At 39.5% G+C, this 25,425-nt stretch overlaps 1 protein-coding gene across 2 annotated transcripts in view; it reads left to right on the top strand.

Moving 5' to 3' along the window:
• NUP153 (nucleoporin 153) overlaps positions 1–25,425 on the top strand; it is a 45,932-nt gene that overhangs the window by 8,537 nt on the left and 11,970 nt on the right. The window contains exons 2-14 of one of the 2 annotated variants that reach the window (XM_010708337.3): positions 8,892–9,105; positions 11,237–11,485; positions 12,674–12,813; positions 12,896–13,024; positions 15,168–15,284; positions 15,410–15,454; positions 15,568–15,621; positions 17,631–17,777; positions 18,837–18,889; positions 21,973–22,099; positions 23,607–23,744; positions 24,876–24,968; positions 25,204–25,291. In XM_010708337.3, the coding sequence (XP_010706639.1) occupies positions 8,892–9,105; positions 11,237–11,485; positions 12,674–12,813; positions 12,896–13,024; positions 15,168–15,284; positions 15,410–15,454; positions 15,568–15,621; positions 17,631–17,777; positions 18,837–18,889; positions 21,973–22,099; positions 23,607–23,744; positions 24,876–24,968; positions 25,204–25,291 (1,594 nt within the window). Of the gene's footprint in view, positions 1–8,891; positions 9,106–11,236; positions 11,486–12,673; positions 12,814–12,895; positions 13,025–15,167; positions 15,285–15,409; positions 15,455–15,567; positions 15,622–17,630; positions 17,778–18,836; positions 18,890–21,972; positions 22,100–23,606; positions 23,745–24,875; positions 24,969–25,200; positions 25,292–25,425 lie in introns of both variants that reach the window. The other variant, XM_010708335.3, reaches the window with a different exon arrangement.

Raw genomic sequence — 25,425 nt, 5'->3', positions numbered from 1 at the left:
TAAAGAGATGTTAATTTTGCTAACAGTTGAGGCACTTGAAGCTGGTGTTACTCACAGCTGGTGTTACTCACACACTTCAGCTTCTTACTCCCTCACCTCTGTTAGTGAAAGGGACTGGAAGATTACCCTGAGCCCTTTCAAGCCAAGGCAGATGGGTCATCTGAAAATGGGGCCAAGGCGAGTAGGAACTAGCTTGTTTGACTGCCTGAAGCATAAGGCATTTTGCAACTTGCTGATACAGTATTTGTCATTGTGGTATTCTAGATTGCTTTACAAAAATGCTTATTAATAAAAAGATCCTCTCAACTCTGATGTTTGCTTTTCTTTGTTGTTATTGGAGAGATTATAGATACATCCCCTTTCTTTTGACAAGAGAGGACTTGAAGTTATTTTTCCGCTGTCTAGGAAATAGCACAGCACTGAAGCTGTTGTGTTGGGGCAGTACTGCTGACGTTTTCAGGGCGGCAGTTCCTTTTGAGATTCTGTAACTCATCTTATAATTGCACTTTGCATTTAATTATAGTGTCTGTATGTGTGCTTGGCATGGTTGTGATCTCCATCTTTTTTTAAAGTAAGCATAAGCTCCTGATAATCTCTATTGTTGTGGAAAAAATGTGTGTGTTAACATTTATACCTCTCGCGCTAAGCTTAAAGCTACAGTTTTAACACACGTGCTTGCTTTGCAAATACCTGTGCCAGCAGAAAATTTTCTTTCTCCTTGGTAAAGTTGTTTATTACTGTCTCCATAGCTCTGCTTTTTGGGAGGAGTTGTGCAAGTGTGTCCTGAAAAAATAGCTGACTTTGCTTTGAAGCTGTAGTCTGTTTTGAGTCTAACTCTTTTCTGCACGCACTGGGTCTCGTGGTTCCTTCCCCTCTTAGTGCTCTACCTCTGGTTGCCTCCAAGACCAACCAAAGATTTGAACTGTTCATCTGCACCAGGCACGTGGTCATTCTAACGTCACAACTGCTGTAATGTCAGCCTTAATGAGTTGTTAATAAACTTAGTATGCAGAGCTGTAGACTATATACAGGTTTATAGAATTGTATACTATTATTTAGAGCCACTGAATAGATCTCTGTGCAGTGACAATCTTTTTTTTTGTATTAGTGGTAAGAGAAAGGTATTTAGAGATCCATTGCGAGATGCTCTTGATTCTGTCAGATGAACTGTGGAGAAGGCACATGGCCAGAAATATGTTGCTGCCCCTATTTGCTGGAGATTACGGCCCTGCAGCAGAGGTGAACCTGTGTTGGCTTTGCCGTTTCAGAATATTAGCTTAAAATGTCAAAGAATATAACCATAGCTGCAGCTAAAGCAGCTGTGTCTGAGTCAGCATTTTAGTTTGTCTTAAACCTGGTCAGAAATGTGTGCAGCAGGATCAAATGTAGTACAATTTTAAAAACTCCTGCCCTGTTTAATTGCGGGTTCTGCTGACTTAGTTGAATTGTGAGATCTAACTTGCACATACTAAACAGCACTGATGCGTGATGCTTCCAAAGTAAGAAGGCTTAGAGCTTTGCTGACTTTCAGGTGAGGGCAGAGAATAACTAAAGGTGATTCTTTGATTACTTAGTTTTAACTTGCAAGGTCAAGCTGGTGTATAAGAAAAAAAGATGCCGTGTTTAACGGGATTGGCCTGATAGATTTTGTGTGCCCACCAACGTATGCTATGATCAGCTCAGTTTGTAGATCACTAGTTGTTCAGAGGGTGCGTAAGGGTAGTTGGCCATCTTTTATTAACACCACACATAATGAAAAAATGTAGTTCCAGTCTTCTTGTTATGAATTTATGATTTACTCTGGAGTGACTGGAAGCTCTTCAAGTTATCTGTAACGTCTGCACTAGAAAACATTGGACTTGGAGATGAACATCAGCAAGCTGTGAGTTGCCCCTGAATGGCATTTAACCATTGCTTCAGAAGCTGCTGTGGGATTTGGCCTGCTCTTGCTCGTAGTTTACCCACATAACGTGTCCTCTCTGCTCAGAGCTGTAGCTCGTGGGTGCGTTTAGGCAAAGTGGCAGTGAAAATATTGTTTAATTAATTGCTGGGAGTCAAATATATTATCAGAGGTAGCAGATGCATAGGATGTGATGTGATATGTGGAAAGCATACATTTGTATGCATAGACTTATTTCCTGTGAAGGGGGAGGAACAGAAAGGTTGCCATTTCTTTTGGCAGATATCTTTGATCATGTTGAAATACTGTAATGAATCGTGTCTTATTGTACAGAGAATATCCACAGATAAGATTTTATGCCTAAGCTCTATTTAAATCCTAAATATAAATGTTTGTTATACATCTTGCTAAATCTCATAGCTTGTACTAGTGGCCTTGTAAAGACCATCTGCTGCTTTGGGAAGTGTATTTTTTGATAATTTTAACTTTGGACCATTTAGACTGTGTATCTGTGTGGTTGTGAGAGTTTGCTACCCTGGTACCATGCGTTGTTTTAGATGTTGAATAAAAATAGTTTAGACTGTAGGGGTACCCTTACAGGAAAAGAAAAAGAAATCTGAGCTGAGTTTTGGTTGGTAAAATTAGGGCCCTCGCAGCTGTGCTGCAGACACACCGCATTGTGCAGCAGTCTTTCAATAAAAAATATACTGATAGCCTTAGATTCTTTCTTAGATTCTTAGATTGAAAATGAATTAGTTCAAAACAGCTCATGAAGTTGTAAGTGCAGGTTGTCTCCTTAGTCCTAATTTTTGTTTTTGATGCTGATAGGTCTCAGTGTCTACCACTCCATATGCACTTCATAATTTGCAGCACCATCTCTTGATTTCTGCTGAGGATTGGCTGGAGCCTCGCGCAGTGCTGGTACCAAGAAGGGAGGTGTCCTTACATTGCTCCCTCTTTTGAAAATGTGGCTGTAAGCGTGGACTAAACTTGAGATAAAACTGTTTGGTGTCACTAGGATTTAACCTGGGGGTTAAGTGGGTTAGATGCTGGTTTACCTACAGGAGCACACGCTGGCTTTTTGCACTTGGATGGAAACAGTAATGATGGGCTGTTGTCTTCCTCGTGGAAACGTGCAGGCAGTGCCAGAATGCAGAACAGCTCTAGTGTCTCTGGATGTTCATCCTAGAGCTAGGCTGAGAAAGGCTCATTTCACACAGTAAGAAGGAAGTACTTGCATCTGGAGGCATAACTTTCTTCGTGGTCTTTGGAAATAAATTTGTACTAGTCCAGTTTCCTGAAATAAAACAGTTGTTTTTTTCCACTGTCATATAATTGATGACATTCCTGTAACATATTGTTCTTATTAAGTCATAAGTTTTATTGTCTTCTAAATGAAATATCAAACTTTGCTGTCCTACATCCAGACTGAAACCACTCCCTAAAGGAAAAGAGCACAGCTAGTTCGGAGCTGGTCTGTGTCTGTGCTGCTGCAGGAGACAACCATGTCACGTCTCCATTTCTATCCTTGCTTTTGCACTAGCACCACTGTAACCAAATGGTGAGCTGTTGCAAGGCGTAGGTGAAATTTTGGCTGAGTCAGTTCGATGCAGCCCTATTATGGATGTTACATGACTGAGTATCTGTGCATATTTGGTCAGAGGAAGGGAGAAGTCTTGCTGCTTCTTTCTCTTGTCCTGCTGCCCGATCTTTCTCTTTCTCCTGAGCCATTTTTGTTGCACTGCGCCAGCTGAGCTCATTAGTCCAGCAGAGAAACATGTGCTTTTTGCCAGATTAACAAATTCAGCTAGTAAGGAGAACAGCCTGCTGTGCCAGAGCTGGCACTGGGTAACGTGGGGGATGGAGGGAGCCTGAGTTCTGTCAGCGGTGGTGGGAAGTGCTGCTTCTCGCTGAACTTCACCCTCAGGTGCAGGCTTTCTTTTTGAGGACTTACTGATTTGTATGTTTTAAGAGCTTGAGCTTTGAAATGGGAAGCAAAATAAAAAAAATCTAAGTTGGCCTTGATGCTTTTAGAGGTGTGTGTGTAGGGAAGTAGAAATTGGCTCTCCTGTCAGGTTGTGCTTTTCACATCTGTGAAGGGTTCATGTCAGTGTGTAGCCCTTCTGTTTTTTTTTTCTTTTTTTAATACATCCCTTGTTGTACAGTGGGATTTACTTAAGCCTCTTGGATTGAAATCAACTCAATTACAGAAACCAGAACCGTGTTTTCTGGTAACGCCTTGTTTCTGAGTATTTCTGCCATCACTCTGCCCCCGCTGCTATGTGAGAGACCCCTGAGGAGCTAGACAAACTGTCCAGTTCATAAATAATTATTGCCAGGAGATGGCCTGCTTGTAAGGTTGAAAGTCAAACTGTAACTGAAACCTATTGGTTTTTATTTCTTTATATAAACTCTTTCAGAAAATGGCATTTCAAAGTAGTGAATTAGGACACCTGCTTGTTTACTCTCGGGTGCCTACAGCACATCACTTGTTTGGAGTCGCATCCCAAGGCAGCGTGCCTCAGAGCTGCAGCTGTAGTTACTGTTGCTGTGGTGGTGCATGTATGTGTTGGTGGAGACATAGCCAGCAGTGCTGCAGGCGCTTGGGATGCACGGCGTTCGAAGCACTGTTGTAAATACCTATTCATAAGCTATTGGATCTCTTCTCCGTGTTCTGTGCTTTGTTCTGCTTTCCTGCTGCTATTTTTGGATGAGCGTAGTGTGAGTGCATTTAACATCAGCAGACAACTGTTGGAACTGAGAGCAGCTCTCAAACTGCTGAAATCAGTGAGTTAATTCTGAATCTGCTGAAGGACCAAAACGTATTCACTGACTGAATTGCTGCTACTCACAACTGGGATTCTCCCTGTCACTGTATCACGGTGCTGAGCCTCCTGGTCCGGTAGCAATGAGAAACAACAGAGCTGCCCCTCCTCTGAGCACAGGGCTGGCACCAGAGAAGTTGTGGTGTGGCAGCATGCTGGGCGTTGTGTAGTGAGTTCAGGTGACAAGGGAGAGCCTGGTAAGTAACTGTGGTGTGAGGAGGTGAGGGGTTGAGCACTACACAGGCATGTCTTGTTACTAAAGGAGGCATGTCTGATTTTTGGGTTGTTTCCTTTTTTTCCTGCATTGCATACATTGTCCAATATATTCCAGGAATTGCAAGATTCATTAAACTTTTTTTTTGTTTTTTTTTAAATGAAATCAGCTTGGAAGTTGTAGGTGAAATAAATATAGGTGGCGGTTTACTTGTATTTAATTTGCTTCACCATATGCATCGATGGATTGATGGGCTCGGGCCAGTTGTATGAGGTTCATTGAGTGCCAGCTCCCGCATTTTGCTCACAACAACCCCATGCAATACTACAGGCTTGGGGCAGTGTGGCTGGCAAGCTGTGCGGAAGAAAATGATCTGGAAGTGCTAGTCAACAGCTGGCTGAACATAAGCCAGCAGTGTCTCCAGGTGGCCGAGAAGGCAGCCTGGCTTGTATCAGAACTAGTGTTGCCAGCAGCAGCGAGGAAGTGATCATATCATCTCTCTCGTCTCAGCACTGATGAGGCCACATCTCAAGTACTGTGTTCAGTTTTGGGCCCCTCACTGCAAGAAAGATTTTGAGGCCCTGGAGCACATTCAGAGAAGGGCAACAAAGCTGTGAAGGATCTGGAGTCTTAGGGGGAATGTCTGAGGGAACTGGGATTGTTCAGTCTGGAGGAGATCCAGGAGAGTCCTCATTTCTCTCCGCAGTGACCTGAGAGGAGGTTGTAGCCAGGTGGGGGCTAGCCTCTTCTCCTGGATAACTGGTGATACAATGAGAGGTAATGGTCTTAAGTTGCACCTGGGGAAGTTCTGGTTGGATATTAGGAAAAATTTCTCCTCTAAAACAGTGATGAGGCATTGGAACAGGCTGCCCGTGGAGGTGGTGGAGTCACTATCCTTGGAGGTGTTCAAGAAACACGTAGATTTGGCACCAAGGGACATAGATTAGTGGGCATGGTGGGGATGGTTTGGCAGGCGGTCTAGATGAGCCCAACCTTTATGATCCTATGCATCCTACTGAAAGCATCAGATTTGATCTCTGGAGAGCTGCTGCTATGGATGGGGTATACAGCATCCTTGTTGGCCTGTGTTATCCCACCCGGTGGGTTGTGAGGAAGGTGAATCTTTGGATTCCCCCAAGTAGGACAGTCCCTGGTCCACAGGGGTTGTGGAGGTGACAGGGTCAGACAACTCAGAGCAGCAATACAAAACAATTTGAGTTTTCCAACTAAAAATAGTCAACTACCTTGAGACGAAATTAGGCAGCTTTCTAACAACAGTAAACATTTTTTATGGATAAAAAATACTGACACAGGCGTTATTTCCTAGTCAGCTACTCTGAGGCACATTTAGGCAATGGCTATTAGAGAAAACAAATGAAAAGAGATCAAGGGGAGAAACAGGAAGACAGTGAAAGATAGACAAAACAAAAGTGAAAGAGATTTTTCACCACGTTCTTGGAGCCTTGATCTGTGGGTGGAGACTCAGCCAACAACAAAATATACGTGTTCACCATCACGTAGTCCAGTTGGTTACAGACTGCCCTGGAGGTGGCAGGTCCCTCACGTCTGCTCAGCTGGGGGGTTCCAGAAGAATGGGGAGTTTTTGATAATGGCCTCTGGTGCTCGTACGCCCTCTCCTCAGAAGTTGCCAAGAGGAAGTGGGTAAAACTGCTCGTTGCCCTGCCTCTGCAGGACCCAGACCTCCTGTCTTGAACTCAAGTCGTTGAGTCAGTTTCCCACTGGTCCCTTACACCGCCTCTGGAGGGACTGCTGATGCCCAAGCAGGGAACCTGGAACGTACCGTCAGTACTTTGCAGTATGGCTGTGTGGAGACTGCCAGCTTCTGAATCGTTTAAGGAATTATCCTGGGTTCAGAAAGGTGGTAGCGTGGACAACAGTGGCAAGGCTGCCATGTGCAAGAAAGGGTCAGAGCAGGTTGGCTTTAGATGTGGATGATAAAACCTCCTTTCTAACTGCTTGTCTAGCCAGACTCTCCAATTACTCATTTGGATTACTACAGATTGACAGGGTGATTGCTCTTCTGAATGCCTGCAGCTTCTTCCTTGAATCTTTGGCAGCGCTGAGCACTGGTGGGATTTCTTCAGCAAGAGAAACCTGTGGGCCTGTTGTAACAGCCGTGCTCTGTGAGCAGCTCTCCAGCAATACTACGTGAAGAGGTGCCTTTTGTGAAAGAACGCTGCTTTGGATGCCTGAGCATTTGCTCTTTTTTTGCAAATGTTATCCTGTATGATGCTTTGTCCCAATGCTCTTTCATTCGTAGGGCTGGTAAAAAGTGGAATGTGTCAGAGAAAAAGGTGTCAACGAGGGGCTGGGGGATTAGAAGGAGCCGCTCTGCTGACACCGTGTGTTGAACTGCTTGTGAACTCTGGCATCATCTGCATTTGTGGTTTCTGCAGGAAAGCTGAGGCTTAGTGTTTAAGAGAAGAATAGCAACGTTCTGAGCACTTTGTTCTCGTGTGCATTTTAATGTAGTAATTGTGATGGATGTGTTTATTCCGTGGTATCCTGGGTGGCTGAAACTGTCCCCTATGCTGTCCTTGTGCAAGTAAACAATAGAATAACAGATAATTAGGAAAAATGTCTAGTTGTGAATTAGGATGATTTTCTTCCTGTGAAAAGGCTTTTTGTTTTCTACTCTTTCCTCTTCCCTTACCTCCCTCCTAGTTCTGGATTCAAGGGTGTATCAGTGTTTACAATTCTTGTATCTCAGTGTTTGCACTGTTGTCTGTGGAATACTTCAATGATACAGGCTTCTATTTTGGTTATATGGGGCTTTTTGTTGTTTTTGTGTGTGTGCATGGTTGTTATCTCAGAATTTTGTTAGACTGTAACTAACTTCAGCATGTTCAAAGCATGTTATCATTTTTTTATACCCAAATAATAATTTCAGCTAGAAAGTTCTATTTCCCAAAGCCAGAAAAGTGGTAGAGCAGGACTGTTGGTACAGAACCAGGCAAAACTTGGGTGCACACATCAGCAATCGCTGATCAGATTTTTTGCTGTATTCCATTCACTTTTGTCACTTCTTAGTTTTCAATGTTGGAGTTGCTGAGTCAGCCTTCGTGTTTGCTTGTAGCGTAAGGAGCCAAGCAGCTCCGTGGCTGTCAGCAGCGTGAGAGGGAGTCCTGCAAGCACTTGGACAGAAAGGATGCTAAAGTTTTGAGGGAATGAAAGGAAAAAGTAAACATCTATAACATGGTAAATCATCTGTCTTTTGATCTGGAATGTAAGAATTGCAAAAGATTTGTAAATGGCAAAATGGAAATGGCTGTTAAACATATAGTAGTTGTGGAGCAATAGTGTTTGGAGGTCCAAAACTTTAATGTCTGTAAACTGAAATTTGATCAGAAGGGGTCTATTTAACATACCTGTTGTGATGCAGCTGATACTGCAGCTGTAGCTGTGTTTCTTCCTGGATTTTGATTAGGTCACACTGACTGTTCAGAGTATAGCAATGTTTTTTGATGCATGTTATTACTGTGATTCAGCATGAGAAAAAACAGCAATATTTAGACTCCCTGCTTTTAGTGGATGGAATGATCCTCACTATCACTGCAGATAACTGCTGGGTTTCTGTTTTAGGTAGTTTCCAATTGAGTATGTGGAGGAGAAGTTGTGGAACAAGTATGTAGATCTGGAGTTATGTAGAAGTAGTTTCCTAATGGCCTTGTGAATTGACAAGTTGCTGGAGAACTTTGGTGGAAGCTTCAGAACTTTGAATATTAATAGGTAGTCAGGAATCAATCTTAGGAGAATTTTAGGCGTCCCAGAAGCGCAGCAATCCTGTACTAAGGATCAACCTCTGCATCTTATTCTTGTTCTCAATATTTGCTGCATAACATCTGTCTTTGAGGTCTGTGGAAGATTGTATCCCAGCATATGCTGTTAGCTGGGTTTCTGTAATTAAAGAAGTATTCCTTCTTTCAAGCAGGGAATCATTAGCAGGATGACAGAATCAGTGAAAAACATCGTACCAGGATGGCTACAGAAGTATTTTAATAAAAGTGAAGATGAATGTGTAGATACAAATGAACCTACAAACCAGGAAGAGAATCCAGTAAATTATCATCACGATTATGGAGATGAAGATACCATAATGACCGATGGGAGAGTCACACCTGAACCAGCAGGAATTAACCTGGAAGGTATGTGAAAAATCATTTAGTGTTCCGGTTATCTCTATTTCTTCACGGATTTCTGGTTTTGATTTTTGAAATTTCCAAAGGAATCTGCTAAGGGGGGTTTGATGTAATTAAAACCAGCCCCTCCCCGCAAGTTAACAAAAAAACCAAACCTCAGAACAACAGTTTGTGAAACTGTCTCTTAGCTTTAAACTGTAAGTACAGTTGTAAAGCATAGAACTTAGAACGCTTGGAAGCCATCCATTAACTTCGTGTACTCTATTAGTCAGGTAGCAAATGCTGAAAATACTCATTTACAAGTGTGCTAAGTTGTATTTTCTTTTTTCTTTTTTAGAAGACCTGGAATGAAACTTAGTCTAACTGCCTCAGGCAATTAAAAACATTAATTTGTTTTGAAGTCTCCCGAAAACAAAAAGTAGATTCTAGAATGGCAGAGGAAAAAATTCTTCTCATGTCTTGATTTTTTAAATGTTATTTGCTTACCTTTTGGACTTAAATCAATTTAGTAAAGCTCCTTGTTAGCTTAACGGCAAACTGGGGAACTTGTGCATGTGATTTATGTCATTATTTTTAGAATATTCAATAAAATTAAGATATGTGTTAGTATCTAGGCTGTTGTCTTTGAAAAGATATTTGGACTCTTGGCAGAGACTTGGAGCCTCTGTACCATGTTAAAAAGTCATCTTTGTTTTAAATCATGTTCCTCTCACTGATTCTGTAGTCCTACTGTGTAAATTTGCATGTGCTTTCAGTTGGGTTCCTTTTTGATAGCTGCTGGGGGACTTGTCTCTTATAAGGAGAGTAGTTTTGTCTGAGCACGTAAAGGTAATCATAGATAATATGGAAAGTCGGTTGCTTCTGTTGTTGTCAGAGTCAAAAATAATGAGGAAGTATCTTTGCCTCCAATGTCATCTAATTGTAAACAAGGAGTTTATTGCTTTCTGTGTTGCTGTAGCTTGGGAGTAAGCTTGAATAAAGCAATAGATAGTGTCTTCACAACTGGGGAACACATGTTGGCTTTTATGTAGAACTGTGTGAAAGAACCTTTTAGTAAGAACAGCTGCACAGCAAACTTACTAACTCTAGAAGATCAGGAGCAGGTGGACAGTGTAGAACCTTTGCTAACTTATGTTGCTGTCTGTGTTTGTTACTTGCTATGTTTAAGATTTGTTATGATTTTTTTCCTTAAGATGAGTTATTACTACGATTTTAGATAAATGTGTTTCTTCAGCTCTGAGACACCTATGTGCTAGAGCCTGTATTCATTGCTTGGCTGATCAAGTATCTCAAGCAATACTGTCCTAAAAATCCGCTGATGTTCTGGAGCACTGATTAGTGGTACTGCAGTGGCTATGGGGATTGAACTAGCTAGTTTAAGCTTCAGTGCAAGTACCAAGGGGAGAGCGGCTCAAAATCATTTGAATTCCCAGGATTCCTGAGAGAGTGAACTTTCATCAGGCAAGATATTTATGAGTAGTTCTGTTCACTTAGCAAGTTGGTGCTGTGAGGCCACCCCCTCCAGGCCACTGGCAGTGTTTGTAGACCCTTTTGTTCCAGAGGAAAAAATGCTTGTTTGGTTACTTGGGCCAACATGCTTACTTGTCTTTTGGCTTAAAATCTCAGAAGTTAACAGATAGGAGATAACGTTTACATGTGGCACGACCTGATTTGTAGATTTGTTTGGGAGGGGAAAAAAAAAAGTACTGCAAACATTCATTTTCATGTTGTATTCAAACTAATGGGATCTTTGTGCCAAGATTATATAAACTGCAGTGCTGTCTGCAACTTGCCACATGATCTCAAATTTTGGAAGTTTATTGCAAGCTTTTCATGCAAGAGGAAGGAGTCTGTATGCTTGAGTAGTGAAAGATCAAGCACTTGAGCATGAAGTCAGGACCTGGTGTTATAAAGCCCCATACTTTTTCTTGATGTGATATTAATACTTAGAATTGGAAGTAGTGTTGCTGTTGTAGTCACACAGATGAAACCCTATCTGGATGAGGAAGAAGTTAAATTTGGCTTCTCTATTTTTGTGCTTAGAGCTTGGCAATGGCTTGACTGTTGATAGAAAACAGGTTTTGGCTTCTATGAGCTTGTCTATAGGAAAGCTAATCATCTCTCTGTTTGTATTTAGAACCATCCACGAGTAGATCAGCATTGAACTTTTCAGTTGTGTTAACAAGGCCCTCTCTCCATCGGAGCCATTTGAACTGTACCGTGTTAGATTCCGCTGTACCACCTTGTCAGCCCTCTACATCTTCTACACTTGGCATTGGCAATCCTGGACTGTCTCTTGTAAAAGAAATAAAAGATTCTACCTCTCAGCACGATGATGATAACATCTCAACAACCAGTGGCTTCTCCTCTAGAGCGTCTGATAAAGGTAATTGTCATACTTTCTTTTAATTTTTAGTTTAATTTTTGCATAACGTGAAGTACTTTGCATTCGTTCATATTCCACATCAGCTTAGTAAATAAAATAAATGAATGTCAGCTTTGGAAGTGAGAATTGAATTGAACTTTTAGTGTTTTAGATGTATTTGTTTCAGTCAACATTTTAATATAACTGTGCTCAGAAGTACATTTATGCGACCCTGATGCTACAAAAAATCACCGCTGATTTACATACTTTCAGCTAATTGTATGTAGATTTTGAACTGGGGTGGTAGCAAATGAAAGTGACTTGCTGGCTTGACAGCTAGGTTGATCACTTGGAAGAGTGACTCAGTGTCCAACAGACAGCTAGTTAAAAGTGAGTAACTACAGGTGACAAATGGAAATGCAGGTTGTTTTCTTGTGTTTCACAAAGAGCAGATAAAGGAACTATTCTGGCTGTGTTTGAGCTGCTTTTCTGGCCTTTCTTGAAATAAGGCTTCTGCTGTCGATGCTGCCACGTTTTATGCTGAGCTCACTAAGGAATGCACAGTATTTTAAAATAAAAAATGAATGTTGCGTTGATGTAGATGGGTACCTGGGTCACCTCACTGTGAAAGGGCAAGCAGCAGGTTTGCAGCTTTTTCTAGTATAGACAGGCTTTGAGGCATTCTCAGCAAGTTTTGTGGAGTACATATTTTTGAAGTTCAGAGTAGATGTTGCCAGGCTTTAGCAATATAACCTTTGCCTACCTTCATGAAAACGTACATGGGAAACAAATTAACTCTGTTAGATCAGCCTTTGGGGAATCTTTCAGGTTTAAAACTTGTGCAGTTATGACCTATCTGGCCTCCAGCTTTTCACCAACACAGGGAAAACTTTGTGTCCTTACAGATGCACTGGTGTTATGCAGTTCCCTTTTATCTTGATATGGAGAAAAAAAAAAAAATCACATTGCATTGGAAACATAGAATTGTCGTCCTAAGATTGCTGAAAAATAACTGTACTTGTGTTGAACAGTTTTCAAGTTCAGAATTGGTACTTCATTTTCAGACCATATGTGAAATTGATCTGTTTAAAGAATGCTGAAGTCAAGGTTATTTTTTGTATTAAAGAACTCAAGTCAGTGTGACCCTTAATAACGGGAGTTCTTTTTGTACTCAAGGCATTTACTTCCAGTGTGTGTCTTTTTTGGCAGACATCGCAGTTTCAAAAACCAATTCAGCACCACTGCTCTGGTCCACAGAAGCTGAAAGATCTCATTCCCTCTCCCAGCATTCTGCATCTAGTTCAAAGAAACCTGCATTCAATTTATCTGCTTTTGGAGCTCTCTCTCCTGTAAGTACTGCACAGTATTTATTTTAATCATTTTAAATGTGTACCCATATTACTAACCAGTTACCATACTGTGTTTCTACAGTCGCTTGGAAACACTTCTGTCTTTAAGACAAGCCAGCTTGGAGATTCTCCATTTTACCCTGGAAAGACCACTTATGGTGGAGCAGCTGCAGCAGCAAGGCAGACAAAAGTGCGAATTGCTCCTTATCAGGTATGGGAAAAACAGCATGGTAAGAAATAGTGGTTGAAATACTAAAGTAGTGAACAGTAGCTTTCAGAGGAGAGCTGAGAATGTGGCAACAGCTCCTATTCTCCCTTTTCCACCTGCAAGAGCAGAGATTTAAATAGCAATTGCTATTTAAATTATTTTTAATAGATACTATGTAAATATTTGTTGTAATGAACAAGAATGTCTGTTAAAGCTAGATGTTTGTAGTTGGGATTTCCTCTATTGTTAAGTCTTTAAAAATATTCCATTTGAGTGCCATTGTGTACCTCTAACTGTATCGTGTTAAATTAACGTCACGCAATTAAAACAGTGACAGCATAACATCAAAAATTTGTGTTTATAGTAGCAAAAGCTACATTCAGACCTGTCTGATATTTATCTATAGAACTTACACAGTCATATGTATACTCATGCTATGAATAAATTGTGTAAGGCTGTTCACTCTTTACTATATCTAAAATGAGCATTACAAATCCTTTATTCTACTACTTCCTAGCGAGGGGCATGCAAGACTAAAAGCAATCTCAAGGTGAACAGTAGCATTCTTTTTTTTTTTAATATGTTTCATGTTGTTCTTGAAAAGAGTTACTTGCCCCTAAGAGTTCTGGGTGCTCTGAAATGAAGCTGTAAATAAGTGCTGATGGCTCTCAGTAGCTGGAGTTGAATAAAAAAGTCAAATTAGGTTTGGTAGGAATGTATTTCAATCAAAATGCCCTTTATAAAAAAAAAATAATAATAAAATCGAAAGGAACTGGAGGGAAATTGAAACACGATTTTCTGAATCTATTCTGGCAATCCATTTCAGGCATGGAACAAGGACAGTGCAAGATTCTGATGCGTGAGAAACCTTGAAAACTTGTTTTTAAAACTTCCTGCAAGCTGGGAGCCCTCTTTGATCAGTTATTTTAACTTTTTGCAGTGTAACTGTGGGTTACACCAAAAAGAGGAACCAAAATATTAGGCTTTTAAAGGAGAGAGTAGCTTGCTTATTCCTATTTGCTGTGGATTACAGCAACATACTAGGAAGAGTCCAGAAGAGGGCCAACAAAATGATGAGGGGGTTGGAACACCTCTCTTATGAGAAGAGGCTGAGAGAGCTGGCCCTGTTCAGCCTGGATCACGGGAGGCTCACGGAGGATCTCATCAATGTCTGTAAATCCTTGAAGAATGGGTGCCAAGAGGGTGGAGCACTGGGCTTTTTTCACTGGTGCCTTGTGCTGGGACAGCAGGCAGTGGGCACAAACTGGAGCACTGGAGGTTCCATGTAGTTACCAGGAAGCGCTTCTGTGCTGTGCAGGTGGTGGAACGTTGATACAGGCTGTTCAGAGGCTCTTCCTTGGAGATCTCCCTAAGATGCCTTGGTGCAGGCTTGGGCACCCTGCTCTGGGTGTCCCTGCTTGAGCAGAGGCTGGACTTGGTAGACCCAGAGGCCCCTTCCCAGATCAACCATTACATGATCCTGTGAGCCTTGCTGAAGTTTTTGTATGCTGTACAGTTTGCTTCCTATCTTCATATTGTGTGATAAACACAATGTGGTTACACTGCCATGCTGAATTAAATTGTAGTGTAAGTAAAATAGTTTACTTCTTCATTGTAATGTGTTTTGATCTGTTACTGTTCAAGTCAGAGCTTTATCTTATTAAACAGAGAAAAAGATTTGCAGCCTCCCCTCCTGAGAGAGGGGAAGAAGCAAGAGAGAAGTAAAATGAGGAATTCCTGGTTGTGGTTGCATACACTGATTTAAAGATGATGCGCTTGCACCATTATGAAACTCTTCAGGTCTGTGTTGTTAGTGAAAGTGCTTTCTGCATCACAAGCCTTTGCTTCAATTCTGTTTTCCTGATTACTGCTTCAGAGATGCTGGCACTCAACATCTTCCATCTTTACTTTCTACACATGGATTTCTTTTTTAGTTTTATCCCTTGTGCAGGATGTATTGGAGACCCAGTTAAACTGCTATAAACTCAGAACGTATTTTCATTATGTCTTGAACTCCCAGTGAGTGCATTTTTCTCTGTCTTCACAGAATATCGGTTATGTTGTTCGTGTAGCCTGGGGACATAAAATACATGTGTATTTAACTCAAAATTGAACAGCATGACAATTACAATGTTGTTTTTTTCAGACACCAGTAAGAAGGCAAATGAAAGCTAAACAAGCAAACGTGCAATCCTATGGTGTGACAAGTTCCACAGCACGGCGCATCCTGCAGTCGCTGGAGAAGATGTCAAGTCCTCTGGCAGTAAGTGGCACTCCTTTTAATCTGCTTTATTCATATACTTATGAAACTTAGTACATGCGCCAGTAAAGAATGAAAGACTTCCCTATGTTGGGCCCTGTTTAATTTATTGATTATTTCTTTCATAGGACGCTAAAAGAATTCCATCTTCTGTTACCAGTCCACTGTCTTCTGTAAGTTGACTGTGAAACCCACGCATTTCTATTGCATGAAACCCTCTCTCTGGGGAAGAAAAAAAAAAAGGATCTCTGGATCTCTAATATTTAGGCTTTCTTTCTTCCCTTAGCCTGTGGACAGAAGCATGCTGGATATTACGGGCTTCCATTCTACTCGAAAACAGGTAAGAACCAGTAACTACTTAAGCTGAGAAATTTTCTTTGCTTCAGTGTTATCGCAAGAAATTTCACCTTGGTGGCACTGTATGCATGAGTACAAGTTAATGTTAGCATTATGGTTATAAATTCATATCTTGGTTGTGTGAAAATAGCTAAAAAATGTCATTCTACCTGCACTGAATGAAGAGCTGTGAAGATTACTCAGGTTAAACATTATGTGATCTTTGTGTGATGGTGTCTTGATATGTCAAATGAAGAAACAACTTTTCTAGAACACATAAAGTAGTTTTGTCTTGTCCTGCATCTTGGAGTGAAGCTGTGTGTTAAAATTCCTGCTTAGGAAAGCTTGATCTTGAAGAAGCGATCACAGATAGCAAAGTAATGATCAAGTGGTCATATAGATTTAGTGCAGGCTTCTGTGTTGCTTCAGGTGGAGAAAAAGAGTACTTGTGTTTATTATCACCATCCAGATAATGAAAATGAAAATTGTTAATTTCTGTCCTTTATATAATCCCTTGATTGGATGTATAATTAAGTTTCATTGTTTACAAACCTCTGAGACTTCCTGCACCTTCTTTTTGCCGTGTGCTAAATTGCAAGATTACAAAAAAGCAAAGTACAGCATAAGTATTACCCAATTAACTGCAAACAAATCTGGTGTGAATTCTCAGTTAAATTGTAGAACCACACCTGTGATAAAGCATTAAGAACGATCTGCCAGATTTGCAACAGAGAGCTTGAAGTTGTCAGGCAGTAAACGAATGTTGCACACAGCTGTCACTGGGTAAAAGGAGATAGATTGTCTGTTCATAATGCTAGGATTCATAATGTTTGGCAGGAGAAGGGTAGCCTGTGATGAAAAGCAATTATTTGCAAAGGACATGGCTCTCTGTTTTCCTGCTGAGTGAGAGTTGACAGAACTCTTGTATACTCAAGCAAAACTTTTGCAGTGGGTAGCAGTGATGTATGTGGTATTCCACTTATTTCAAGGATCTGCACTGGACAGAATAGCTCTTGGTGTACTAAACAGCTAACTGGGCAGTTTTTATTTACTTAAGTCATTTACTTTTAAAGCCTGCAATGAAACACTGTTCATTCAAAGTAGAATTGTGAATTTAAATAAAACGTGTTTTAGTCAATGTTTCAAATCATTCTTAGAAAGATGTATTTTTAATCAGATTATAGATAGTGTGAATTTTATTACCAGGTGTTGAGAGAAGTTAAACTTCAGTGTGATGTTTTCTGTTCATGTGAAAGAATAGCAAACTTCATAAAACTGATTCTTCTGTTCATTAAGACTGTGGATGGAGCATTTGGTAAATCTCGTAGCCCTCTGAGTTTGCTTTCTGTTTGACAGTTCAGTGAAGTCAGTTTTGCAGAACATTCAGTGCTTTCTGTTAAAAAAAAAAAAAAAAATCAGCTCTGGTCTGTGAAAATACTTTGAACGGGGAAATTAAACTAGTACTTTAAGTGTATTTAGTACAAATCTAAACTGTTAGATGATGTTTTACTGAATGAGATTATTTTAAGGTTATTTGACAACATTTTTTTTTTTTTAAGTGCTCTAGTGTTTGTTTGGCTTTGAAGGAGGAAAATGTAGGTAGTATGAAGCCCAGAAGGCTGTATCAGTTGCTTAATGCTTTGAATGATAAATCAGTGGATTAAGCTAGTAAAAAATATCACAGTGTAGGCAGAGGAAAAGAGAGGAATATTATAGGAACATGAGTTATTTTGATTATGGTAGCGTGAATTGTTTTGTCTATGAATTAACTGCCCAATTTTGAAATGAGATTTAGTCAAACTTTGGCTACTGCTGCGTAGGCTTCTGGATTTCATCACTAGTTTTCTGGTGATTTCCCTCTGTGAGTTGAATGCTTTTAGAATTTTTTAATGATTATCATTGAGTTCCAAGACTAATGGGATGTTTATAGTTCTGTAATTGTTTTCATCCATAAATACTGCAGTTAAATTTGGTGGGTGTAAGAATAAATTGATTACTGCTTCCCTTTCTAAGATGGAATCTCACCATCCGCCTGTTCAAAAACTGGTGACACCAAAGGCAATCTCTCTGTCAGGAAGTCGGACCCAGTATTTTAAACCATCTCTGACTCCATCTGCTGATTCTAGCAAAATTCACCAGAGAGTAGATACAAAGCACAAAGTAAGTAAATTCTGCAGTCCTTACCTGCCTGGAGTTTCTAACCAATTGCTTTAAGGAGATGCTCTTTCTTTGCAAAGTACTGATAGGATATTTGAGATAGGCATGAAAGCAGTGGGAACTATTGAGAAATAGGTTGAGGTTTTCTGGATTTAACTATGTTTTTGGAATAATTAAGTGGCTTCTGGTGGTTTCACAATGTAATGATGTACTGTAATAGGGTCAGGCTGTTTTCAGTGAAAGAATATTAAAAGACAGAAGCAATATTTTCCTTTTGTATCTTCCTGTACACAAAGCTGTTCTTGATGGAGCATGCTGATGTTGTGTATAAGCTCTTCCAGGTGAGATATGTGCTCCAACTGAGACTTCTGACAATGATCCCTTTGGTGTAGATGGAGTCTCTGATAAGTTTTCTGTAAAAACAAGAGTGGCATCTCTTTCTGAAAAACCACCACGTTGGTCTGAATGTAAAAATGGCCAGGTGTTAAGTGTGTGGACCTTCTAGGCAAGAGATGAAAGTGGGTAGTCATTACTGATTGGTTACTGCTTTGAAATCTCTCAATCTCTTTATTGTTTAGCCAGCACAATCTTTCTTTAACAGAGTTCTAAAAAAGAGCATAGCAGCAACTGCTTGGGTTTTTTTTTTTTCCGAAGGGAAGGGTGTGTTGTTTTGTTTTGATCTTTGATTAAAGATATAAGCCTTTTTTAATGGGTTTGTAAATTAGCACTAGCTTTATTAAGAAAACTTGGTTTGATTCCCCATCACCCAATACTATTACCATTTTGTTTTGTTTAATTACTTTCTTTGGTAGAGTTTGACAAATGTGATTAACTGTTCTGTCAGTTCATCCTCAATGCTAAGAGAAGCAACAGTACTTGTTTTAGCCCCCAAATTTAGCTGTACGTAGAATACTGAATTAGAGAAGAAGATTAATTAGGTAGAGGTGTATTTAGTGGTATAAATTAAAAAACTAGCCAACAAAAATACAGAAAACAACACAATTCATTGTCTGCACTTTGCGTATAGTATGTATGTTCAGCTAAATCTTAAATAATTTGCAGGAAGTGAAAGAGAAGAGTTTGCCTGAAGAACAGCGTGTAGAACCATCTGAAAGGTATGACAGATCTATTAATTTAAGACTAACTTGTATGAAGAAAACTTTGTAACTGCATTCTGCCTGAATGTCTTCTTGGAAATGCAGTAACAGTTCTAGTAGTGGGAACAAAAATTTTGTCTCTTTTGAGAGCTCTAAATCACATTTGAAGATCAATATAAGTTTGAGAAAATTTTTAAGAAAGGAAGGAAGATAAACAAGAATGAAATTAGATCATCAGTGATGTATCAGTAATGATTTTTTTTTTTAATGACTTGTCTATCTCCTTAGTAGGATATGAAGGTTGGAAACAAGGTACGTGGTTGTAGCAGAAATGCTAAGTCACACCTGAAGCAGTGATTGAGCACCTGGTGGGAAGGCAGGGCCAACCCAGGGGAGCCCAGGTACTTGCAGTGCACCTGAGTGACCAGAAGGGGTTTGGAGCCAGGATCCACCCCTTTCTGGACCTCAGTTAAGGGCTGGCAGTGGAGGTGATGGTATCTTGCTGGAGAGATGCCTGCCTACCTGAGGTCTTCCAAGGGCAAGCAGCTTTTTTCCTTTTTTTCTGCATCTATGGCTGCTGCATTTGGGCTTATCCTCACTTGCTGCAGCCCAGGACTTTGCTACCCTGCTGTCATTGCTGTGTTTTCCATACGTTATATCATTACAGTTATGATGCTGTATCCACTGGAAGGGTATTTGCTATTGGAGGCCTTTTTTCTTTAGGAAGTAAAGATAGTTTAGTTTTCAATTCAACTAAATCTCTAGTGTTAGAAATTTCAGTTTGGCAGGTATTTTGTAGTTTATCAGTTTACTTATTGGCAATGAAACCATTTATCCATCTCCATATTATCTGGAGTAAGAGCCATTAGTTTTAGTGATTTGTTTAATTTAATTGCTTGAAGCTTGAAAGCTGGGTCCTAAAGGAATGATTCTTTCTGAAGGATTCTCTATAAGACAGAGTAGTGTACAGCTCAGGAGTATTTTTGTTGTTATCCTTTGGTTTGTTTGGATGGTTTTTTGTTTGTTTTTTGCAAGAAAGGTGGAGGAAGATTTATTTATTTATTTTCTTATTAAGTTCCTTTCTTGGAGAAGTCGTTTTTCTGCTCTGAGTCAGCATGAACACCAAGAGCTTTGCAGAACCTTTTGAGGTGAAATGTTAGCTTGTTTCTAAAACAAAATTCCCAGGGAGTTAACAGTTGTAATTGTCTTGGGAAGATTATTCTGTGCTACATGGCTTACTTGGTTTAGGTAGGTAGAATGAGTTCTCCTCCACACTAGCTAAAAGTGTTTTCAGTAAAGCTTGAGTGGAGGCACTTTGCACTCTAAGGTTATCTTTTTGGGCGTGGATTTTTCTCTTCGATCAACACTAACAGGACTCTGTTCATCTGCCAAGCAATTCCTATGTGACCTGAGGCATTCTTTGGCTCACAGAAAAAAAACAAACAAACCAACAACACCTCAACGCTTTGATTTGGTGTCTAAAAGTTTGACTTCACAACAGCTGCCTTTCCAGGGGTGTGAGATTGGCCTTCAGGTTTTGGTATGAATGCAAAGAGGTGCTGGGTTTGATTTGTGTTTTTTTTCCCCAAACAGTTTTAAATTGTTGTTTGCAGAAATCCATTCTACTCCTCCATGTAAAAAGGAGATTCAGAAAACATTCTGCATTTTATTTCATTCTTAGTGTTTATTGCAATGTTGCAATGTCTTTCTTTTTGTCTGTAGAGTAGGTAGATGTTGTTTTCTTTCCTTTTTTTTTTTTTCTTTTCCCCTTTTTTGAAGCCAGTCTTTGTTGTGTGCCATGCTGTAGATCAGGAACACAACACTGATATTCTGGTAAGAGTGGAATACTGGTTAAGCTATTTTCAACCTACCAAAGGCTATTTGTTCTTTAAACTTGTCTGGTTGTAGGATGGATTTACTCAAAGACTGACAAACGTCTTTGCCCCTTGAAGCTGATATGTGTTAAGAGAAAGAATAATAGACTATTATATGCAGGCTATAGTTGTCTGAATAAAGATCTGTTTTGACATAAGACTTTTTTCAGAATTCTGATTGATTGACAGTTTGGTTTAGAGAAAAGCCTGAGCATATGGCCTTAGGGATCTGGCTTCCTCTCAGCAGTTACAGTACTAATCAGACTGCTTTCAAGTATCTGACAAGTTTAGACCAGTTCTTTTCTTCAGTCTTCCAGAAACTGGACTTGGTGTCTTCCAGTGTGATCTAATGTAATTCTTTAATGACTGATTGGATAAGCTTTGATATAGTGATTTTATTTTTTTTTCTTCAGGACTATTTCATTTTGTTGCCATAGTACTTCTGATGTTATTCTTTATTTCACTTCTGGTTTGTGATGTGTTTTTTTCTTTTTCTTCTCTTAGCATTTGCATTAGGAAATCTTTCTGGTTTTGATCAAGGGTTTCATAACAAACAGAGAAATGCCTTTGTATGCATTACAAAAGGGATCTGTGTTCATGTCTGAAAAGAATTCTGGAATGTTGGCACACCCAAACACCTCTGCTGTTCCTTCTGATGGCCACATAAAAGCCTGAGCTGCTTCTGAAACTTCTGCCATATTATCTTACCATCTTAAGGGCTCTCTCTTCCATCGGAGCTGTTGGCAGTGTTTCCCATGTGTGCATACATACACTCTTTGTGTATTTTCATGAGTTGTTCTTTTATATCCTTGCAGAGTTAATGTTCATCACAGAATTGGAGAACCAGTCCATGTCCGGGCTATCTAAAAGAAGCATTAGAAATTATCAATATGAATCAGCTCTTCTATTTCAGGTCTTCTGGCTTAGTCATCATTCCCATATGGATGTTGCAACTTCGTATGTCATTTTCCTTGTGTGTTTTTCTTATTTTTATTTTTATTTTTATTTTTTATTTTAAACTCGATGTTCTAAATAGCAAAAATTGTATTTACCAGCATTTAGGAACTTATGAAGCAGCTTTACTTTTTTCCTGATTCTGATTAACAGGTTTCAGTTCTAGGACTAATGATGACTATAATAGCTTGAAAATAAATTGACAACTTTTTCTTATTTTTCTTCTTTTTTTTTTTTTTAACCCCCAACCCATGTGTTGTTATTCTGTGCTAGCAATTTGACCTACCCCAAATTCAGTACTCCTGCATCCAATGGTCTGACTTCAGGAGTAAGTGGTGGTGGCGGCAAGATGAGAAGGGAAAGAGGGGTGCACTACGTATCAAAGTCTGGACAAGAACAGGTAAGTGACTTTTCCATTGATTGCTGTCTTTGAGATGACTGAAGTGTCAGTTTTATTACCTCACAGGAAATTATAAGAATGCAGCCTTAGGTTTGTGGGGTTTTTTTTCTTGTGGGTTTCAGAGCAAGCTCCTGTTTACTTACTCTGCTTGAGGCTTGCCTATATAGTTCTGAAATTTGTAGTTCTGCTATACTGGAGATTCCTCGTGCTAGAAAGTTTCCCACTAGCAGTTAAAGCAGTTAAATTAATGAGTCTTAAGAACAGGAATGTTTAGGTGGAGGTCTGTATAGTTTCTGTAATGCATTGATTCTTGAAACAAGTGCCAAGTATGTAAACAAAGTGTACTGAATTTATTGTTTCCTATTTAAGTCTCGTAGACATATGGGCCAAGAGTTCATAAGAGAATTAGAGAATGGTGCTCTGCACGTCTGCTAATGATAACTTAGAATTTCTGATACTTACTCAACTTGTTGTGAAAGGGTTTTTTTCTTGTTTTAAAACTGTAGTCACAAATACTCAAAAGATTGTTTTCTGATTGGATGTAATCTGAGCTGCCTGTAACTATATCTTTAGTGTAAGTCTAAGTTGGTCTTTTAGCTGATGCAATATAAAGAAATCATAAACAATGGAGTATGTTTATATAATTCAAATAAAATAGTGATACAGATAAAACTAGCTAGGTTCCATCAACTTTTCAAATCAAAATTGTGAAACACTTGTAAGCCATAGGATACACTGAGTGTTTGTAGTACCAATTTATCTCTCTGCTTAGTCGTTCATTTCTATTTAGATCTTGGTGCTTCTGTGCAGACTGTGATTAGATTGGTAGTTCTCATTTAAACCCGAACTCATCCAGTCTTACCAGTTAGCAAATAGCTTAAAAGGCAAGAATAAACCCAGTTGTTTTTAAGATGTACTGATTTCTGATCTGTGTGCTCAAACATGGCTGGATTTACCAGAGTACAGTCTTCTGTAGCTTTCTTTGTAGACATTTTGTGTTTTGTTTGTGTACTGAACCCACAGACTTTAAATGTTACGTTTTTCTAAATTCACTTGTTGTAGTGGCTTCAGAAACTTGAGCAGCTGCCCTGTCTAATTCTGCAAGAGCACTTTCTCATTTGTCTTGAGAGTTTATATTAAAGGAAGAAATGTGAGGATATTTAGAAATGGTGATGTTTCACTAGAGCATTAATGACTAAAGCATAGAAAACAACAAGAACAAAAAAGTCTGAAGTCTGATCTGTGCCTCTCTCTGTTCTGCACAGGTAACAATTTTGAGGTAACTTCCAGTATTCTTACTGGACCAGTGGTGAATGTGGTGTAATGTGAAAGCCATGAGTTAAAATGACTGCACAGACTGAGATGGGGAGCGTAGGAATTCCTTTTGAAGACTTGCTTTCTCTTAATCTGTGCTTTTGTTACCTTTAATTTTATTAAGAAGTCAGAGTGGAGCAGGATGAGGAAGTAGTATGTTTTGTAAAAGAGAAATTTTAATTTACAACTCTAGGAAGTAGAGGAACCGGTGCTCCCGAAAATATCCCTACCCATCAGTACTGCATCACTGGCTCCTTTCAACTTCAGTTTTCTGACTAGCAGTACTGTCTCATCATCACCAAGCACTGTTTCTACATCAGTGATGAACAAGGTAAATCTTTGTTGTATGCTATGAATGCTTTCCAGTATGAGTATATATCTGCTTTGTTGCAAGTTAACTTCCGTGCTACTCGTGAAACTAACCAGCATTAGTTCATACTGAGTTGACTAATTCAGAGTTGTATTGCAGTTTGGAGAGAAAAATGCAGTTTTTTGATTGTCAGTCTTAAAATTGCAAAGTTTAAGATAACTTTGGTTAAGATAACTGTATAATTATGGAATTTTAGGGGGTGGGATTTTACGCCAAGTTGTTCATCCTGGTTTTGGCAGGGATAGTGTAAATTTTCTTTATAGTAGCTATGCAAAGTTGCCAGTCTGTGATGAACGCAGTGTTGATAGCAGACCAGTGTTCAGCTGTTGTTGTGTAATGCTTATACAGCATCAAGGCCATTTCTGCTTCTCATACAGCTTTAGCAGCAAGCAGGCCAAGGTGCACAAGGGCTGGGAGAGGGCTCAGCCAGGACAGTGTCCTGTGTGACCAAAGGGATGAGCCATAAAGGCATTGTGCTCAGCAGTAACATGGGGGGACATGAGGAGGGATGCTCAGGGTTACAGCGTTTGGTTTTCCAAGTGGTCATTATGCTACTGAACTTCTTTTACCTTTCTGATTCTTTTCCCTGGCCATGTGAAAGGAGTGGCTAGCTGCCTACAATGGTTACACCATGACAGGAGGTTATTAAATGGGAGGTAGCATAAGTGGTCATTCAAGCCTTGCATAGAATGAGCCTAGGGTGCAATAATTTATATTACTACAGAAAAATAAACATTAATCTGTTCCAGAATACTTGAAATAATTTTGCATTTTTTTGAAGCAGATACCTGTTTTAAGCTAAGGAAGTTCTTTAGTAGAGCTGAGTTTAGATGTCTTCAATTTCCTGCTTTTCCGTATGTTTAGACCTAAGTAACATCTCATCTTTTTCTCTTGGTTTGTGCAGTGTGGTTTTAAAGATGATGTCTTGTGTACTCATTAGCAGACTTCATTTTGTTTTATTGTTACTTTCATCTGTGGATTAGAAATAACTAAAACATCAGATTTTTGAACTTCTGCAAAACTTCTGTTGGATTCTGAATTCAGGTAGTTGCTGCTCTTAGATATAAACCTTGAATTCTTTTGAAAATGCAGGTGCAACCAACAAGTAATGTTGGCAGTCCTGTGTTCAGATTTTCATCTCCAATTGTGAAATCTACTGAGGCAGAAGTTCTACCTCCATTGTCTGTAAGTAAAAGAAAAAAGCTCAACTTTTTATCGGACGTTTAGTAGAATACTGCAGAACATTAAAACAGAGCTGTGCTAATGGGATAAAAGATTACGTAGGTTTCTGGCTTAAGATTAGTTATCCAGTATGTATACCAAAATTTTGGAGATTTGGTTTCGGATTTGTGTTTGTGTGTGAATTTCATTAAAGTTTCTTTAGTTTCAGACTCTGAAAAACCTCTCTTTTTCGTAGCAGATTGGGTTTACATTTAGTGTTCCTGTTGTAAAATCGGCAGAGCGCTCTGGATGCAGTGATACAGCAGTGACGTCCTTACTTACCCGCGGTAACTGCAGCTTTAGCACTTCAGTTCTGAAGTGCAGATCTTCTTTTTTGTGTTATTAAATACTAAATCTATCCTTTCTGAGCATGCTAGCGATTTCAGACAGTGTTGGGCTTCTGCAGTATCTTTTTTTTTTT

Source organism: Meleagris gallopavo, chromosome 3, assembly GCF_000146605.3.
Source record: "Meleagris gallopavo isolate NT-WF06-2002-E0010 breed Aviagen turkey brand Nicholas breeding stock chromosome 3, Turkey_5.1, whole genome shotgun sequence".
Classification (NCBI taxonomy): domain Eukaryota; kingdom Metazoa; phylum Chordata; class Aves; order Galliformes; family Phasianidae; genus Meleagris; species Meleagris gallopavo.
The sequence above is the reverse complement of the archived record's forward strand: the minus strand, read 5'-3'. Positions and strand labels throughout refer to the sequence as shown.